This window comes from Haliaeetus leucocephalus, unplaced genomic scaffold, assembly GCF_000737465.1.
Source record: "Haliaeetus leucocephalus isolate CR32 unplaced genomic scaffold, Haliaeetus_leucocephalus-4.0 Scaffold555, whole genome shotgun sequence".
NCBI lineage: Eukaryota > Metazoa > Chordata > Aves > Accipitriformes > Accipitridae > Haliaeetus > Haliaeetus leucocephalus.
In genome coordinates this window covers 6,762,337-6,783,372 of record NW_010972991.1, presented here as the reverse complement: position 1 = coordinate 6,783,372, position 21,036 = coordinate 6,762,337, and the positions used below count along the sequence as shown (strand labels likewise).

At 42.7% G+C, this 21,036-nt stretch overlaps 1 protein-coding gene across 3 annotated transcripts in view; it reads right to left on the bottom strand.

The window, feature by feature from the left end:
• MTSS1 (metastasis suppressor 1) overlaps positions 1-21,013 on the bottom strand; it is a 125,562-nt gene extending 104,549 nt beyond the window's left edge. For 2 of the 3 annotated variants that reach the window (XM_010576926.1, XM_010576928.1), the window contains exons 1-3: positions 20,848-21,000; positions 4,894-4,955; positions 2,110-2,183 (exon numbers count right to left, since the gene is read on the bottom strand). In XM_010576926.1, coding sequence (XP_010575228.1) covers positions 2,110-2,183; positions 4,894-4,955; positions 20,848-20,919 — 208 coding nt within the window. In that variant the 5' untranslated portion in view covers positions 20,920-21,000. Of the gene's footprint in view, positions 1-2,109; positions 2,184-4,893; positions 4,956-20,847 lie in introns of all 3 variants that reach the window. The other variant, XM_010576927.1, reaches the window with a different exon arrangement.
• Between the last annotated feature and the right edge of the window lie 23 nt (positions 21,014-21,036).

Genomic DNA, 21,036 nt, shown 5'->3' with positions numbered 1-21,036 from the left:
AGTCTTGTATATTCCCAAAAGTTGAACATGAACTTTGCTGACTTTGGTTAATCTGTTAACTGAGAACCCTCTAAACAGTGTGAAGCATAGCCAGGTGTTTGATTAGACAATCAAATACGTTATCTTATAAACTGGATAAGTAACAGGCAAAATTTAACAAAGAATTGTTCCAAGTTAGATAACTCAAAAGGATAACCTGGAGCCCATTAAAATCCCCACATCAGAGAAGAAAAACACCAAGTTTGTTTGGTTTTGTTTTCTGAATATGGTTGTTGATACCAAGAACAAAATACATCTTTATGAAACTGTGCCCTAGTAAGTAATAGGGAGTTTTGTCATCATCTTCAGTGTGGCCAGGATTTTATCCCTGCCCACAGCAAGCTAGAAGGATTTATATTTGTTAAAGGACCAATGTGCAACCTCAGAGATGCTCCAAGGCAATAGACTACTTATATGTAAATACTCAAATAGGCACAAGTGGAAGTTGGGTTGGGAGGCAGATCAGAATCACCAGCTAGCTTGGAATTTTGGTTCTTTGCCCAGAACATCACTTTCTAAAAATAAAAACAAAATTCCCTTCTATCCTTTCAGTCAGGGAAGACAGAAAGACAGAGGAGCTATACAAATTTGGCAGGCCTGGATTTACAGAGCTCCTTTTGTAAAGGATATGTTTGAAGAGGTAAGAGACAAGACACGACACTTGTTGCACATGGTCCAAATAACACAGCAGAAAGTGCAAAATACCCTTCAAAAACCCACACAAGCCATTTTTGTTTGAGAGTAGGAGAATTTCAGTTGTTGGGGTATCTGAATGCAAGTTCTATTAGCCTGCCAGCACAGCCAGAAGACAAGTCTCAAGGATTTTGGTAGGGTTTACTTTGTTTTCCCTTGGGGGAGGGAGAAGAAATAGAAGAGAGCATGCTCAAAGGAAAGACATGTTAGAAATCAAAGTTAAATACTGCCTTGGGTCTCATCCTTAGTTTATTCCACTTTCTGGAGTGTTTATTATTTTATGTGAGTAGATTACCCGTAACTTACAGAAGGTGTGCATATAATGAGGAACTTCTTATCAGAATGTAAATATTAGTTTTAAAAAGGAAAAAAAAATAGTGTTCCCTCTTGTCATTCTATGACTTGATACTTGCTCCATCAGCTGCTACTACTCCTGTTAGCCAGAAATGGAGGGAAACAGAAGTCTGGCTGAGCTTGCACACTGCTAATGGGAATGTACACTCTTCACATCAGCAATATTATTTTCTTACTCTCGAAGTCAAATATGAAGGACACATTAGGAATTCAAGAAAACGTTACAAAACCTCTAAGGTTAGAGGTGACCAAAAGCCACTCACTCAGCAGTGATATATGCACTTTGGATTTGCTCTTCAGCAACAGAGCCCAGGGACACAGTGACCATGGGGAATGCCCTACCGCTGCAGGGACATCTGCACACAATGCCCTGGTCACTGGGCATCCAACATCAGAGAGAAGCAGCCTTTTGTTTCCTTCCAACTCAGCAGCCTGGAAAGATTGCCAGCTGCACTCTTTTGGCCTCCATACTCACCAACAAGCTTAGACTGTTACCCAGAGAAGCTCACAGCCCAGGAAAATTAAGTCTGACATTACTGGTCAAAATTAAAGAAAAGGAAGGACAAGCAAGACTTTCCTCAAAGATACAAGTACAAGCTACTATCATTATCTGGAGACCCCAAAGGCCATAGCATCAGCTCTATCTTCAGCAACCCTACGCTTATTTATACCAGCTGAATGTCAAGCCTTTTACATTTACTTAAGGTACAGAATCATCAGTGAATACAAATTTCAGTAAATCTTGCTTTCTAAAATATTATTCATCAACATATAATTCAAATGGTAATTAAGAAGTGTTCACATGATTGATGACACATTTAAATTACAGGTTTCCAGCATTTTTTTCAGTAAAGAAAAGATTACTTCCTTTTTCACGTGCCGCTTTTTCGAAGCGCAAGTCCATCTAACAGATGTCTCACAGATCTGCTTGTCAATGTAACAAGTTAGACTTTTTTTTTATTACGACAAATGGTATAAACCACACAGCATTCTGTTAAACTCAATATTGACACATCTGCTTACCACGTGTATTAGTAGCCATGTCAGCCACTTTCTGAAAGGCATCCAAAAAGGCAGCAGCTGCTACTACTGTAGTCCTGAAATGCATACAGATAACAAAACATTAGCAGTGTCTCATTGCTGCCTATTTAATTATTGCCAAAAACATTTAGGCTTATAAAGAATACCACTGTGAACTTTCAGAGGCCACAAAAAATATCCTCTTTTATATCTGAATTTAGCCTTTTCCCTCCTTCATTTCTTAATCCCTTCCTCGCTTTGTGTTAGCACTATGGACTTGGAGGCAGCCACGCTAATTCCGTGCTGTGAATTGCGCAGGACAGGTGCTATTTCAAAAGAGCACAGCCATCCCCCTTCTAGCTGATTTCCTCTGATGAACTAATATTAAGCAGTCAAACATGAAAAACAAATCTAACACACATTATACTGCACCCATTAGTGTAGAAATTACAGCCACTGCTATTTCCAGGGAACATGTATATTTTAAGAATAATCATGCAGGACCATCCTTTTATTTAGCATCCTGGCCAAACACTTCCCTGAATTTCTCATCTGAGGAGCATGAGCATCCCTTGAAACAGAAAATAACTTCTTGGAGATCAGACCGGTCTGGAGTTCTTGGGCAAATGGAAAAGAGGGAAAAGAAAAATAATTTCCAAGTTAAAAAAAAAAACAAACCAACCCCCAAAATAAACAAAACAAATGAAAACCATTTCTGAGCCAGTGCTCCTCCAATCATGTCCCTTCCTGAGAGGTACACCAGCAGTCTCGGAGACACCACAATCCAAAGTGTCAGCGCCACTGGCCCCATCTCCCTCCAGGTTTGGAAAGCACATACAGACCACACGTCTGTTCAAGTGGACAGCAAACATGAGTTACAGTTTTCCAGACAGGTTTGTTCTACATAAGCAGGCCCTAGAGCCCTAAACATCTCAGGTGGGTACCAGATTTCTCATGGTTTATAGTCTGGTTGACCCAATTTAAGTGAAAGTAGGCCAGGGCTCTACAGGTAAAGTGCAACTGCGCCCTCTCCACAGTTACCTCCCGGCTAGTCGTTCTGTTTCTGCACATCTTTTCTAACAGTAACTCTGATTTCCTCTCCTGACGGTAACAGTCAGCCTCTCCAAGCAAAATCCTGAAGTAAGACCATCAACCTCACTTTGTTTCAAGAGCTCCTTGCTACCCTCAAAAAACCCCAGGAGACCTGCAGGAAAGCTGATCCTCGGCCAGAAAGACCACAGGACTGCTTAATTAGGTCAGATTTTATGCAAGTCTTGCTTCAAATATGCACAAGATACAGAGGACATAACTGGCAGCATAGTAAATGGCCTACTGACAGCACAAAAGATTTGAACACAAAAAAAAAAAAACAGGCTTGAGAGGACCAACCAAATGCATAAGGACTCTCCACATGCCCAGGAGATTAAAGGGAGGGCAAAAAGAACCCTGACAGCTAGCTAGCAATATTGAGCACTGGAACCAGATAAACTTTTCTGGGATTTTCTGTAACATTTGTGTTCTTCATGTTCCAAACTTGTGGGTCATGCTGTTATTCGTGTACCATCTTGTTAATTATTAATTATATTGCTAATAACAAAGTTCCATTTCTCCAGTAACAAGATCCAGGAAGACCTGGCTCCAGCTCAGATGACATCTGCTCTCCTTTATCAGAGCACACAGAAATGAACCAGAGGCAAGAGACTAACATTTGCTAGAAATGAACAGCAAATCCTCAAACACAGGCTTTCAAGCTGCCTGCTTGCATGTTCCTGTAGCTAGAAAAGCACTACACTGATTGAATGCAACACCACAGGACCGGGAAATAAACAAAACTATCCGTCATGCCTTCCCAGAAGGCCTGTGTTTAGAAAGTACAAAGGGCTAGGAAAGTTCACAATTTCTCTTCTTTCTCTACTTCCTCTGCTTCTTCCACGCTCACTCAATGTGACATGATTGCTGGAAACGGAAAAACCACATGAAAGTGTGATATTTTAGGCATGGCGTGGCAGAATAGCATATTCCAGCTGTTTAGGGCAAATGAGCTTAAACCCTAGCTTCTTCAGGAACAGCTCAAAACGCAATGCAGAACCACAAAGTAGACTGCCAATAACCATACCTGTTAACACTGCTGCTGCTGTGAAAACAACGCTGATGCTCTGGAGAGCACAGGGCAGAGTTGTGAAGAAATGGAGCTTGGATTCATATTAGCAGAAACAGATTTTACAAGTGAATGAATTCTAGAGATAACAGAATTGGTCTGAGTGTGATACCTATTGCACTTAAGTAATCCAGAATGCCATTTGCAAAGCATACCCTAATAATGTAAGTTTTAATAATCACTGATAAATGATCCAGCACAGGAATTCCCTTCGTTTTTAAGGCAGAGGAAGTGCTGTTAAGACTGCCAAAGACTCTTTAATATTTTGAGCCCTCTCCTAATATAAACCTGCTGTATTCTACACTAATAAGAAGGACAACATAGGGCTAACTCCAAATGCGTGTTCACTAAGCAGTAATAAACTGTCTTTCCAATTTTCCATCAGAAGCCATGAAATTTAGCTCATTTTATGTTTATGTACAGCTGATGGTAGATTACATATTTACCTAAATACATTAAAACAGGAGTAGTAGTATGTGAAAAATAACACACATGGGTGTTGACTATGAAATATGCACAATTTTACTAGGACATGCTTAGCAAATTATCCTGGCGGAAGCTGCATTTAATCTTAATGTTTGCACATACAAGGAATTGTAGGGATCTTGACCGTGTAGCACAAAACTTACCGAAGCTGAGACTGCAGTTTCCCAGCTTTATTTATAAAATCTTCCCACACTGGGTAACTTCCCTGCAAGAAAAACAAAACACAATAATGAATACTTAATTTGAGCATTCTATAATGAATACTTAATTTCAACATTCTGGTTTTGATACTCCAGATCAAATGAAACTAGAAGTAAAGCAAGAACTAAGACTTCACTAAATCCTAATCCATTAACACGAAAATATATTTTCGCAGCAAGTTCTCTCTCACATCCTTAGACACCAGTCCCAAGCAGATGGGATGTCAGCTGGTTCTGAATCCAGATAAAACAGTAGGTCCTCTGAGGAGGCTTTACAGATTTTCCACATAGAAACACTAGGCAAGAAGAGGGATTTCAACTGAAGCAGAGAAAAGAAATGCCTTATTTTGGACGGATACAGCAAAACCAAACCTATTACAAGTGGGGTGCTAGGATATTGCAATGACATATACAGAGAAGCTCCCAAAACCAAAGGCAGGATCCAAGTTGTTCTTCTCTACAAATGGATTCTCTGTGTCATTACCAGGTTCCCATCCTCTTTTTAAAGAAAGAAATAAAATAAAATTTTTTTTAAAGCCTTTACAATAAAAGTTTGAGTTGACCAACAGACCACCTCAAACACTGTCTCAAGGTAACTCAGCAATTAGGCACAGAAAAAACACAGCAGCCACAATACAATAAAATTCCCCAACAACTGCCCTATAACTGCAAGGCCTGCTTCCAAAACAGTCCCAAATGACCTTGGAGCTGATTTCTGAATTGAAGCTGATAAAGCAGCGTGGCATTGAGTGTACACAGCAAAGTTTTTAAGAAGGTTTAATTCTTCTTGACTTCAGGTTTCCTGTAAACTTTTTCCCCATTTTTAAAATTGTGTTAAAAGCCCAGGCTTTCATTTAGAATATGGACAACACGTATTCTTGCAAGTTCTGATCTTTATTTTCCAAAGTTAAAAAAAAAGTACTGATTTTCATGGTTAAAAAAAACCCCATCATTTTTAGACCAAAAAAAGGTTAACTTGCTCTCTGCAGAACAAGTGCACATTTTCTGTTAACAGCAAAAACCGTGGTAGAAAGAAACCTCAAAATCTCCCTTTGATTGGAGTCTAGAGAGTAAAATAAAATATCCCTCCTTCCTTTAATAAAGGTATAAGAATTGCTGTTACCAGAGCAACGACACAATAAAACCCAGATAAGGCAGATCCTCGAGGCTAACATTACCCCAGCTCTGACTGGAAGAGGTTGCAAGCAAGTGCAGTTGCTTGTAGCAAACTCGATCCACCCAGATAAACTGGTCTGCTTTTTCTAAGTAAACAAAATCCATCGCCCACACTGCCATGAGAGGCCACATCTTGTTCAGGGCAAAGGCAGCCCCTTCCCCAAAAGCTTGACAGCCAAATTCCAGCTCCTTGGTACATCCCAGCAAGGCAGCTCCCAGATATCCACTGGGAAGCCTACTGGTACTCTACATATTTTTTAGCAAGGCTTGCGGGGTTTTTGCTAAAGAAAAAAAAAAAAAACAACCCACCAAAAAAAACCCCAAAACCACAATGTAAAACAGGTGTTCATAAAATCTCATTATACCTACACACAACAGAGCCAGTGGGAAATGCAGAAGGGGAAAGAAAAAACAGCAGTTATCTGGGTGGCGGAACCTAGAATATAAAGTGCTTTGTGCTAAGCAAAAACTGTCAGACATTTTAAAAATGAAAGAAACCTGCCAATTATTTGAAAGAGGAAAAAAAATACGCTATTTCCTTAAACCTATTAGTCTTCCTGAAATCACCTACTCTGAGCCCTGTCTCTCAACGTTTGTCTGCATGCCATATATGCATTATGCATGTGTATGCCAGAAGCCCTGAAAGCCCTGACAATTAACAGCAGGGCCTAAGGCTTTACTGGATTCTCTAGCAAAACGCAAGCCGGCAAGCAGAGGATACCAAAGCAGCCTGATTATGTTTCCATCTCGGTGGTATATTATCCAGCTAAACATGCCTGATGGCATGCAGGAGATTGACACCAGCCTTGCATTTAGCTGCTTCACAGGGAAGCTTAAGACACTCCTATCAAAACACAGCTCAGGAAGAAAACACCTTTCTTTTTTTTTTTTTTTGTGGCCAGCCTGGCCACAAAGCAAGGAAAATTGGAATAGTCACCAAGCATTTCCACAACTATTTCTTCTTTGTCTTTAAAAATGTTTTTCTCTTCAAGCCAAGCCTACTAAAATAAGCTGTGACAGCTCACTTAAATAGTTTGCTATATTTGTTTGGTTGAAATCAATGCAATCACTTCACCTGGACACTCCTACAATGGCCAAGAGCACGTGATGTCATTTTGAACAGGAGAAAAATGCAGCATTTTTAAAAAAAAGTCACTGAATTAATAACTTGGGTAGTGGGTTTTGTTGTGGGGGTTTTTTGAGGGGGAAGTGTTCAGCAGTTAAAGAAAACCTTTCAGTAGTTTTGCACCAGTGACATGAATTCCTGCATTATCTGCTCAGCTTGCTGTATCTTGATCTGTTCTCTGCAACTCTGAATTCTCTCTAATAAACTCAGCTGAAAATTAAGAAGTTCATTTTAGCTGTGTTCCAGTAGAATTTGCTTTCACTTTTCCCTGCTGAAGCCATGTCCACAAGCTCATCTCTCTCTTGGTAACACACAAGTCAAGTCTTGCACATAAATTCTGCCATCCCTTTGACCTTTTCCGAAAAACACTTTTACCACTACATCCCTTCTGAAACGAAAATCCCCTTGATTCCTACCTACAGCAGAAGTGCGCAATGCCTATCACTCCACAGGACCTAATAACTGGGGTTTTATCCCATCTCCAGCACCTAGGAAGCAAGGAAGTCATTTAGTGATGCTTGTGGGGACAAGCCAAGGAGATGACACAGGAATCAAACTAGTGCTGTAAATGCTGCAAGGCTCCAGCACCCTGGGGAGCAGCTCCTTCTCCAAGACCTCTTCGCGTACCACCTTCACCATGGCAGCCCCGCTGTCACTCCATGTCTCACCTCCATGTTTGCAATAATAGTTCTTGCTTTTGTCAAAGCGGCTGTCAAGAGAAACATTAACGGTGGTGGAAACCACACACTGCAAGAGCCATAGAAGTGCATTCTCGATTTGACACGTACCTCTTTCTCAATTTAAACACAAAAGAAACAGCAGGTGGAATTTGACTTCTTTGTCTAAGTGCTTTTGAACGTAAATCCACTTTCGAAGAGTAACAACACAGTATTTTTAAATGCTGTCTCTCCCATGGCTTCCTCTGCTCCTTCTGCAATTTCCGATTTCAACCAGCTGATAAAGGAAATCAATTTTCCCCCCTTTAAATGTCAGGGTTACTCAGGCCCTGGCATTATCTGTGAGAGCAGCAGGCCTCCTCCACCTCCAGCCCCGCTCGGAGAAGAGCTGCTACAGGAATCTGGGTCACAAATCCTCTTTTTAGCTCCTCACAGGTTAAAATAGAAATCGGTTACGGTGCGGGTTTGTTTAAATGGTTTTCTTGAAAATCGTTCATGGTTTAATCCAGGAACTATTTCCCCCAAAATAATTTCGTGCCCAATTATTTCTTCACCATCGGATGAAGAAATTTGACGTCTTCAGTGAAACTGGAGTTTCACCATTAGTCCACAGCGCTCCACGGTGCCAAGTCCCCTCAAGCTGCTCAGTGGGGCCTGGCCCTCAGCTGCTCACCCGCCCATCGAGGCCTGTCACCAGTAAGCCATAACATGCCATTATCCTACCCTATTGCTTAATTAGTCAGTTTATAGGTGATTAGTCACCTGATCGCAGGGCCTAGCTCCAGCTAATCTATGCTGAACACAGGCAGGGAACCACCTTTCAGCCTCAGGGCTGAAAAACAAAATGGTGCCTCGTGCCCATCACCCATGTAGCCAGCCTGCAATTAGGGACATGAAACAACTTTCCCTCCAGGACAGGCATCACAACAAGTGTTTGAAAAGCACCAGGCTCAGCTGTAAGTGCCAGACACCAACACCCAGACCCGCCAGCATCTGGCCAGACGGCATCCTCCATAGCTGCAGCTCCTGGGGCGGGAAGGAGAGGGGAAGCATCTTCACTCAGTGAAAGCCCATCCGACATCCAGACCCATGGATGTGGGCAGATGTTATAATTTTTGTCTGTCTTCCTCACCATTCAAATCTACTTTAACTGGCAATAAATTTCATCTCCCCCAGTTGAGTCTGGTTTGCTCATGGCAGTAACTGGTAACCAATTTCCTTGGCTTTGTCTCAACCCATGAGCTTTTTCATCTTATCTTCTCCCCTGTCCTGTTGAGAAGGAGTGAGAGAGCGGCTGTGTGGGCACCTGGCCAAGGTCAGCCCACCGGGAAGAGCAGGCAATGATCACTAACAGGCAGCTTTGGAAGGAGCATTTAAACCGCGGATGGAATGAAGAACTTTGTGTGTGTGTGTGTGAACCAGCACAGCCACCCTACAAACACAACTCTACAAGAGATTTATTGAAGTTTGTTTTTCCCTTCCTTTCAGGCCAGCAATCCTGCAGTAGGAGCAAGACAAGACCCAGACAAGAAACTCAGCGGTTTCTCAATAAAGGAAGGGTAGACTTGCAGCAAAGGATCATATTTACTGAAATTGTTATTGATTACATCTAATGGCAAGAATAGGCACCCAGATTGCTGTATTTAAGATTACAACTTGAATATCAGCAGTCTTGACAGTTTAAAACTGTTCTGTGACTCCTTCTGCTAAGAAGTTATGATTCTTCTTTTTCCATTAAAAGACACTTACTTCCTTTAATAATTTATTTCCATGCACCCCAACTCCCACAGACAAGACGCATCACATCTTCTAAAAACCCTTGACAGCGTTCTTTTAAGTGCTTTCATTTATCAGAAAGGCTTTTCAGCCCTATTATCAGCTTTTGCTGGGACACCGAGTACAAAGGCAGCAGAAACAGTTTGGTACCTTGACCATAGCAACAACCCATCTAAACTTTTGGGGCAGGGGAAAAGAGACAGAGAGTTGCTCTACAGTAAAGCAAATTCAGAATCTTATTTTGGCAGTCCCACCTAAAGAGGCAGGAGAGAAAGGGACGAGGCAGGCAGTGCCTTGGTTTTATCTCACCAGTTACCAAAGGAAGAACTTTATGCCTTCCAGAACAGTACTGAACAATGACTATCTGCAGACTTCAATAAAATGGAAAAACACACTACACAGGCTACAGGAGTTAGGACCTCTCCACCTCAGTGTAGTTGTTCAGCTATGACCAGCTAAAAAGCTGAGTCCCAAACACACATCCTAGTAACACATCCAAATGCTATACATCTATCTCTGGAACAAAAATTGTAACTTTGCTCCTGCATGTGTCCGCCTACCCCTCCAAAGTAAATTATGCCGAAAACAAAAGATATTTTTATATAGTTTTATTAGATACCAGAATCACAAGGATTATTATGAATGTCTCATTTCTGCGGCATTCACTACATCACCTCCAAGTAGCAAAGAGATTTTATTGTGCTAGACACCACACAGTCACAGATGTTACACACAAAGAACAGCCTGGATAAGCAAGCAGGGTTTGCACATAGAGACTATCACTTTTCCAGGGGGCCTTCAACAGGCAAAAACAGGAAAAAGTGGAGGGGAAGGGGACAGGAAAACAATGACAGCCTGAAAAAAAAGGGTTCCGGCCACAGATGTCTCAACACCTGGGAAGACGCAAGGGTTGACAATCAGTTTCGCTTCCCAGCTAACATCTGGCACTGGAATTTTTTCCTCTTTTCTAAAAGAATCAGTAGTCAACTGGGGAAAAGGGCACTTGGCCAGCCACAACTGCAAGAGTTACAAAGCGCTACCAAACACTAATGCATTCCTCTGGGCAATCCACAGATTTAGCCAAGTCCATGACTCATGAATAGGATTGCCCAGTCCTTTAATAAGCCACAAAAGCTCCTGCAATACAAAGATGAACAGAGAATGAACCATCTTACACAAAGTTCACAATTGCTCTACTCCATCCAAAAAATTCTGCTTGGTGGCTTTGCCTCTTTCTAGGTTGAAAAATAAACAATTGAAGAGCCTGTCTATGGAGGCTTCTAAGCTGCATCTACTTCCCAATCATTCACCAGAATAGTCTCAATATTTCAACAGACTGAAACATAAATTTTCCTGCAGGGGAGACTTCACTCTTTATGAAGACACAGAGGTACACACAACACCTATACCATGACTTCTTTGGTTTCGTTTACCTCATTTCAAACATACAGAATCATACAATGGTTTGAGTTGGAAGGCACCTTTAAAGATCATCTAGTCCAACCCCCCTGCCATGGGCTGAGACATCTTTCACTAGGTTGTGAACCTAAATCTATCCTCTATATCTACACCCTATTTCTTAAATTCAAAACCAGAACTGAATCGAGAAAGTCCCAATAATGATTTCAAGAGGATCCCATAGACTGGTGTCATCAATCAGCCGTTTTCTAGCGGTGCAGGACAAGAAACAATCAGTTTTACTTCCAGCAGAGAAGTTTCAGGTTGGATAATCCATCCAACTCTAAGACCAGTCAACAGGCAACTCTGAAAGGTCAGGGAGCTTTTTTTCACTGGAAATCTTTAAGGAAGAGTAACACGTTTATATTGAGGTCTTCTAGGAAAGCGTAATACTCCTACAAGGCAAGGAAAGGGACTATCTGACTGCAAAGTCCCTTCTGTCTTTCTAAGCTAAAGGTATTGCCATGCACAGGGGAAGTTCAAACTTAGCTCCAGCAGCAAAAGGGACCCTCAACCCATGCAGAATGCTTGCTGTGCCAGGATGAAAAGTCATCAACAGCAAAAGACATGAACTTCACAGAATTTCACAGCAAGAGCTGAACGCACGCATTACTGAATGGAGGAGGAGACAGGTACAAACTCAGGGTTTGAGAGATCATAGTGCATGCAAGTGAAAGTAAAAGCATGTCAAAGATCAGATTAAGACATCATTTAACCTGTAACTACCCTTCAGGAAAGACAGCAGGGGTAATTAAAATCAAAGTCTTGTATCCATGCATCTATTTCCATTATTTCTGCTACTTGTTTAGGGAATGGCAGGGTTAGAAACAAGCTTCCATCAGCACACACAGTATAAATAGGCATGCCAAGCTTTGCTTTCACAAGGTGATACGTTATCACAACATTGCAAATTATGCAACAAAACATTACTGAAGACATCTCATACGCTATTAAAAAAAACCTGTCAACTAGATATTTCTTCTATGCATCACAGAACCACTTGTTTAGTATTTTCAAAACTGTTTGGTTTTCAGTCTAAACAAAGCATGAGGACATTGAGAAAAACAGATAATGGCATGGTATCTTGAGAAAGTCAAGACTAAAATCCAATCAGGAAAGTCCAGAAAAGGGCAATTGCCCTAATGGGGAAAAACCCCACATAGATACCAGTTATTTCTACATTCCCAAACCACCTGAAGAACTCTAAAGAATGCCCAGTTCCCTGAGCACTGAAATGCAGCACTTCTTAGCAAGAACACAGGTATTGATCAGACCTTGCTTACCATTTAAACGAGGAGGGTACCTAAGTCTGGCACCATTCTGTTGTTAGAGCTCTAGAGTCTTTAAATTGTATTATAATAAAGCCTGCATTGCGCTAGCCCAAATTTAAACATCCCCAGTGGAAGATACCAGTTGCTCCATGGTTGTGACTTCAATTTGTAGTACAGCAAGGACCTGTGAAAACTCATCCCCCCTGGTTGCTGCATTGTATCCTGGCTTACAACCCAATTCATGGCCCTCCTTGCTTTGTCAATAGGGACCACATCAAATCTGTACCATCCACAGCCTAGTTTCATAGTTTGTAAGACGAAGAAACTCGGCTCCAAAGCAGTCACTTCATGGTTTAAATCCAAGATTGGGTAATTAGCAAACAAAAGTTATACTCATACTGTGAGAAAATACATCATGCATAAACATACAGTCTCTCCCTCTCTAAACACAGGAAGTTATTCTTAAGGGGCAGGGGGGGAACAAACAACTAGCCACAGCTTCTAGAGACCTTTTATCCCATGCTACATTAAAAAAGCCAGACATTCAGTAGTCTTCTAGAGGAAGCATTTAGTTCCACATTCTTCCCTGCAGGTCTAAACAAGTTTGCAAGCCTGAATAGCAGATTTCTCCTCAGAGACTCATCAATACTGCCTTTCATCCACTCAATCATTAAGTGGCCACTGTGCATACTTGACAGCTATTTCCTAAACCCACAATATTTCAGCTGGGTCAAAACGAAGATAATTAAAATATCAGGAGGCAGTCCTTCAAGTTAATGCCTACACAGGACAGCCTCAAGACAACAGCCCTGTGTTGGTAATGCCACCAACACCACTGGGGTCTCATCCCTTCTTCCCAAGCAAGGAGAAACCCTAACTTCTAAGTGTTCACTCAACACAATCTCCATCACACAAGCAGTCAAAACAATCTCCAGAACCCAAGAAGTGGCAGTATCTATTGCCAAAGTACTGACAAGCATCTGAGTTGACCACAGAAGTACCTCACTGGGGAAATGGCAGCAGCCAGGTAGCAAAGCTTTTAGTGCTTTATGAACTTTGGCTTTTGCCAGACAGTAAAGCGTAGGTACGCTTGTCACAGGCTACTTTCTCTCCATTTCACTCATGAGAAGAGAAAGAATCACTTTCAAGCTCCAACTTAGACACTCAGTTTGATCACAGACAATGAGCATCCCTGAGGTTTGCTCAGGGACAATTTTGTTAGGAGGCATCTCATCACAAATAAAGCTTTATTAACAAAAAATCCCAAATTAAGCCACTAGACAAAGGGCTTCAGAGACACTATAAAGCACACGTGTGACTTATGTGGCAAAAAAAAATATCTCATGGTTGGGTGAGAAGTATGGTGGCAGTTTATGTGGAAGAAAAACGTGAACAAATCTGAACCTTTTTGTACCATGAATCAAATGTCTCTAGTTACACACTCATCGCTAGCATTGTGCACACCAACACAAGTTCATTCCTGCAAGTGTTCTTTTTAAAAATATCCAAGGCAATTAGTTAAGTGATGTTTATACTCCAGCTAGCATCCTAGAATTAAAATGAACTGCACAATGCTTATGGCTGTTGACCGGAAGAGTGAAAAATACAGAGCTCACACACAGCCTCACAAGACAGATGGCCAAATTCTTCATGATCTACCAGCCTGTGGTCAAGATGCTCCAGTCAGACTTCTCCACTAAGAAACTGATATGTCCCATAATTTCAGTTACAGAAAAGGAGTTCAAGACACTTGTGTTGAAAGTTGATCAGTCACTTGTAGATGTCATCTCTTCTGCCTGCAGACACTAGGTTATCACGGTGGGGGGGAACAGCAATATGTCTTAAGCAGTAACAACAAAGTGGTGTGTATGTGTGGATAGAAACATGTATTATACTAGGAGCTTAAAAACGATCCTCTCATTAACTCCATGCTCTAGACACACTCAATTCCTTCTTGTCCTAGGGGAAAGGAGTAGAAGTCACTGAACCTGCAGCCATAGCTTGCCCTTCTGTAAAATGGGAGCCATTCTTTGGAGCTAAGTCACACACAGAGCACTTTGAAGATGAAAGCTGCTACGGTCTTAACCACAAAGCTACCAGACATTTTGTCTCCAGTCCTTCGAAGCATCTCAGCATTCAAGCTATCTCACAGCCCAGCAGGAAGAAGTCAATCAACCTCCTTAAAGGTCAGCACAGATGCCAGTGAACAGGGCATTGCTCGGCATCTCACAGTATCAAGGTAGCCATAATTTTGAAATTGAAAACATACACTTGAAGAGGGAAAAGCATTTCTGTACATAGCCTAAAGAGGCTACTCTACTCTGAAGAGTAGCCTCTTTACGGCACTAACTCAAACCTCTCTGTACCCATCTTTGCATGCTCTGAAGTAGACCAAAAGCCCTTTTTAGATACAATTCCTATTCTGCCCTCTGCCATGTAATGCTTTCTGCTTATCTTCAAGACCACACTGTCTCTGGGTAGACCATGAACCTTAAAAATATTTTTCAGAAACTGAAAAAACACAGGCTGTTGAGCAGAAGATGCTATTTACAGATTCACAGGAATACTCCCTCAACTGTTGCAACTTCTGTACTTTGAAAAAACATAGCAAAAAAAAAATTGGGTTTTTTAGGTATTTTATATCAAAGATTTTGGTACAGCTCATGCACACTCAGAACTGAGGAAGGAAGTAGCAAACTCTCCCGAATATCGCCCTCTGTTAGGTATTAACCAGCACCAAGCCTGTAATTACACAGACTTCTTGTCCTCCAACATTTGTTCAGTCAATTGTGTTTCATGCAGTACTGCACAACTCCTTCCACACTTACAACCTCGCAAACCCTATTATGCAGCTCTCGGCGTCCTGCCAGATCCAAAAGGAGTACTCTTAAAAGACATTAAAAATCCTTGCCCTAGGTATGTCATAGAATAAGCCAGCTGCGTACACACTTACATAGCAAATGCTCAGCAGTTGTATAAATTGTTAACGCTCACACAAGAGTATTCGGATCAAGAAAGAATGTGTCCCTAAAACAATAAATTACTTGTGAGCAAGTATGTTCCTGGCTATGCCCTGTTGCTTGAACCCCAGTATAGTATTTAAGCAGGCATGCAGTGGCTCTCTTCCTGCACCATCCTTCAGCCTTTGCTGCACATCAATCCCTCCCCCTCCGAGATGTTTACAGAAAGATACTGCAGCTGCTTAGAAAAGGCAAGGAATTTCAGCCTACACAAACCAACCATTTGGGCAAGCAGATTGTTGGGAGGCAGCAAGGGTAAGAAATCAGTGCAGCCAGCTAAGCCCAAAATGCCTTGGTGGTAAAATCTTTAAGGAAAAAAAAAAAATTGGGAAGAAAAGCTGCATAGAGCGGAAATGAACTCATTTCACGCTTTTTGGGGAAGGGGAAGAAACATCGATTTGCTAGGTTTGGAATAGATCAGTTGCCCTAAAGACCATCATTGAAAGGGACATGCCAGTGCAACATAGCACGCGTGGGAAAGGGAGGACAGGGATGCCCTTTCCTCTCCAAGCCTGTATCTGTCTGCTGCACATGAAACCTTTGTTTTTCCTTACAATAGTTACCATCCTTAAAAGCTGGATTGAAGCTAGACCTTAAAATCATTGAGCTGAAGATTCCTAATCTCCACAGAGACCCCCAGCTTCAAATAAAGCACAGCTGCAGAAGAGCTGTCGTATTACGACCTGTCAGGGAAAACAAATTTGGTCAGATTCTCTGATACACATGGGCTGTCCCTTGGATTAACACGAATGCAGAGGACCTGCAGCTGTACTTGCCGTAGTAACTGTCTCAGCTTTTCTACTTGTTCCGTTTAATATTTTTTTCCACTCAGTTTATATTACTTGTGTGAATAGCACGAGGCCATCCCTCGCAAGCAAATCCTGCCTACTTAACAAATGGCTCTTAATCCTTGATGTGGCCACCCCCCAGCTCTATCTTCCACAAAAAGCACGATTAAAGTGCTGCTTCTCACCAGTCACTTCCCAACAGAAGATAAGAGGCTGCAAAAACATAAATGTTTCTCATGCCCATATGTTCATGTCTTTCCCTTCTGCTTTAACCAAGAGCTTTGCATGGCTGAAAGCAGAGGCGCGCCACCATCACGTCCAAGAGTCCCAGCAGCAGCAATGGAGTGAAGGGAAGTGTTCACCTCCATTATAGTATTAAAGTAGAGGTTACTGCCAAAAGCAAAAGGCCGATTTTATTGAGTTTTCAGCTAAATGACTATAAATAAGGCATGCACACTTAAAATAATTTTTAAAGTTTTCTAAAATTTCACTCCTCTGTTGGGAGCCTTGTTTTTGTTCACTGCCAGGACAATGTTTGCAGTCCCCCTCATACCTGCATGTCCCTCACATGTAGAGAGACGAGTGAGACCAATTGGTAATCCACACCAGACCCATAAAAATTTAGTAAATCCTCCCACTTGGTATAAATGAAGTCGCAGACAACCTGTGTTCATCCAACTGCTTGTTACTCATCTTGCTCCCCCCCCAAGCCCAACCCAAGGGTGTCAGGTGCCATACACATATGGCAAGCCCCTGCCCTGCCAAAACACGCGCTGGCAGAAGAGGCAAGACAAATAAAGAACATGCAAAAAGCAAAAGAACCAGCATCAACCAAGTGATGAACTACAAACACTGCCAATTTCAACATTGTCAGAGGTGTTCTCTTGTTTTCCTTTTTCCTTTGAGACAGCAGAGAACAATGCGACTAAAAGCAACGTAAAATTAAGACTCAGAAGGAAAAGCAGCATTGAAAAGAATCTGCTCTGCATGAGAAGACAAGATCTTTTGAAACCCATCCACAACAGGCCCTCCCAAAAATTACCTGCACTGATTTGCTTTGCAAGAAATATTGAAATTAACAGCACATTACAGCATCTCATTTCTCAATTGCCAGAAATGAGTTACAAACCATTCAGATCAAATACTCCCTTCCCACAGGGAGCTACAGAAAGTATGCCGTGTTCAAAGAGAAACCGCACAGCATTTGCATGCAGCACACAAAACTACTCAGAGGGGACATACACATTTTGTTTTTGCTTTTATAAACTTTGATTGCTTTGAAAAAGATCTTGCATAAGCATATAACAAATTGTAAGTGCCACGTACTCAGTGAGGTATCGTAGGAAACACCAGGACTGTGACAATGGACCAAAACTTAAGGATGGGATGGGCAGATGTTTTCCCACCTTTATGATTCTTTAATCTGATCCTGAAATCTCAAAGCATCCATCGAATTCCCGTTGTGGACTTTCCACAAACAACCCTGTCACCATGCACACCACATACTACTTAACAAATGTGACCCTTGTTTTGCATGGAAGACATGGACTTCCCTCGTCAGGGGACTGAAGTTCCAGATGTACATTAAAGTGCTGTATAAATGGGATGTTTATTAACCATTCTTATATTTAACTCAGCAACATCATCTCTCTAAATCACTTAGCTTCACGCTGAATTATTTTGGAGCTTGTTTTGTTGAGTATTAACCTGTCCTGAAACCAGGACAAAATTATTTTTGGTAGAGGATGGAGAGAAATTTGGAGTGTCTGGAGAAAATATTAAAAGCAATTCAAGAGACCTCACCCAGCAAGAGATAATCTTGCTATCAAAAAAATGTGATGTGTTAGTCACACCGGCATATATTGCCCTCATTAAGTTTCAAAGTTAACACAGTATGGGGACAAATGGAAACAATCACATTACTCAGGATTGTAATTCCAGTTTCTGTAACCTTGTCAAGATCAAGGGGAGCTCAAAATTAACAACAGGTACACCTGAGACAGTTCAGCGTTACTGTGAAGAAAAAGAAAAATCAGTCCATGCGTACTGTATCTTCATCACCTCAGCTGCAGCACCCATCTGCATCCGCTGGCAAGACTTCAGAGTAATTTTAACATGCTGTTGATTAACCCTACCATCTTTACAATGAAGTTTAAGGCAGAGTAATACATATGATAAAAAGAACCTGCGAATTATTTAGTTAAAAAAAAGGCAGATGCTGCAGCAAATCCCTCAGCACTGCAGGGCATGTGGGGCCTTGATCACAGCCTGCGATGAGAAACAGGCACAGATAGTGCACTTGGGTATGTGTGGGCAGACCCCTACGGAACGTCTCCAAGATTCTGCCAGAAACCTGCCCACACAGACCTGACTGCATGAAAGAGCACTTAAAATACTAATTTTCACTTTACTACTAAAGATATGATTAGTTGAAAGGCTCTGGTTAGCTGTCAAAAAATAGCTACTTTTTCTTAGAAATTGTCACGATCCTTTGTGCACAGTTCATAAAGAATCCTAGTGCACCTCATCAGCAGTATGGCATTAGCTGCATCAAACTGAACTACAGGTAAAAATTATTTGTGCTACTCATGCTAAATAATGAGCAGATTTTTTAAACCACCACCACACTGCTAAATATCTGCTGTAATTCCTTTCAAAACTCCCCCCCCCCAGTAATTGCCAGTTCACAGAACAGGTTCCACTACTATGGAGGATTAAGAAAAAAGTATTCACACCTGTGCCCATCTCCATAAGCTCATGTCAACATGTTTCTGATGAGCAGCATTCCCATGCAAATAACAATGTGTAAAGGAACAAAAAAATAAATCCACGTAGCAAAGGCCCATTTGCTCAAGAGCAAGAAAAAACAAATGCATCACTTATGGAGAGAAGCAGAGAATAAATATACTCCGTGTCCCTCCGTGATGAAACCCAAAACCGCACTTCATCTGGAACAGAACATCTCCTGCGTGTTCCCTGCACAGCCCACTAAAACGATTCCAGGATTTGTGATTGTTTCCTGCCCTTTTTTTTTTTTTTTGGGGGGGGGAATTTTAAAGTGCCGTAATTATTAAAAATACAAGGGGGCTGAGAGCCCGAGGAACACCACCACCAGGACTGCAGCATTGTCTTGACAGATACACACACACACGCACCCTCTCCTCTCTGCAATCTGCCTCCTCTTGACAAGCCATGCTTTTAATTAAATGTCTCCTAAGATCTGTTGAGAGGGAAATGCATATGAACCCTTGCCAAAAAATAGCTTCTAGTGCAAACAGCTTCTCCACCCCCCAAAAAATACACTAGAAGCCATTCACCTCTGCCAGGCTCCTTCCTAGAGCAGACCCCGTCCTCCTCCTCCACCACTACTTGGTGGCTCTTTCTCCCGCAGCCCTCCCTGCTCACCAGCCCTTGCACTGATTAAAACACCTAAAGAAATCCCGCGCCCCTGGATGGGAGAAGCACAGCACACACCGCCGCTGCCTTTAAATCCTGTGGCCCCCCCATTATCTGACATGTCCCTCAGTATCTCCCGACAACTGCATCCTTCCCAGCCGGCCCTGGGAGGAAGACAAGCTGCCCTTGTCCAGGGGAACACTGCAGTATTCTGCAGTACGGCCGCACGCTGGAGGCAGGGCACCCCGAGCCCTGGGGTTTGGGGGAGGCACGACTGGCAGAAGGCAGCAACGCTTTTACGCTATTTATTTCCACGAGCGAAGGGCAGGAGGCATCCGCTCGCCCAGATAAAAACCTGCAGAAGTGCCCTTGGCTGCCAAGGATAGATGGGGAGCGCCTCTCTCAAAGGGACGCTTTGGCAGAAGGGGTGGGCACAGCCCGAGATTTCTGGTGGCTGGTAGAGAGGAGACACCCGGCAACTTGAGACCTTTGCATTCATCCTCAGAAAGCAGCAAATACCACCTCCACGAGCATGAAAATAATACCACATAACCGACTGAGCAGCAATTTTAATCCAGGCACGCATCAACTTCTGAGCATCTCCAGGCTGAGATTTTTTTTTTTCCATCGTGCCCACCAGCATGGCACCGAAATCCCTACATTTGCCCTTTCCAGCCCCACCCCACGGCTGACATGCACCGTGCCCATCTCCTCCACACGATGCTCCTGTCTCGCTGCATTTATTCTGCTAGCGATCTGACAGCCCAAAACAGCAAAAAAAAAAAAAAGGTGGAAGACGAGGGGGAAAAAAAAAAAGGATTAAAAAAAGAGACAGGTTTGGAAAACGCTGACCCTGGTGCAAGATAACAGCTTGCGTGTTTGAGCAGGAGAGGCAAAGGGGGAAGGAGGGAGGGAGGGAGAGGCGATGTCCTGGAAGCAACTCGCAAGCCCCAAACCACGGGGGGCGAAGCGTGTACGTGGGGCCCCCTTCGCCAGGCTGCCTCCACCGCCGGGGGACCCGCACCCGGCATTTGGGGCAGGGTCCCCCCGCAGCAGCAGCCCAAGGCCCCGGGGTGGGGTGGGAGGTCGCGCCGCCCCCACCGCCCCCCGCGACGCGGCTGCACCTCACGGGGCGAAGTTTGGCGGGGCCAGGTGGGGAGGGGAAGGTTTCCTCTCACCTGGGCCCCCCCGCAGCCTTCAGCCTCTTACCTTCATGTCGCTTATGATGGTCTGGAAGAGCCCTCCGAGCGCACTACATTCCTTCTCTATCACAGCCTCCATTTTCCTCGCTCGAGCACACCGGAGGAGGCAGAAACTGCTGCAATTTCACTACTAAGCTAATGAAAAAATGAGACACCACGGTGTCCCACCTCACGCAAAAAAAAAAAAACTCTTTAA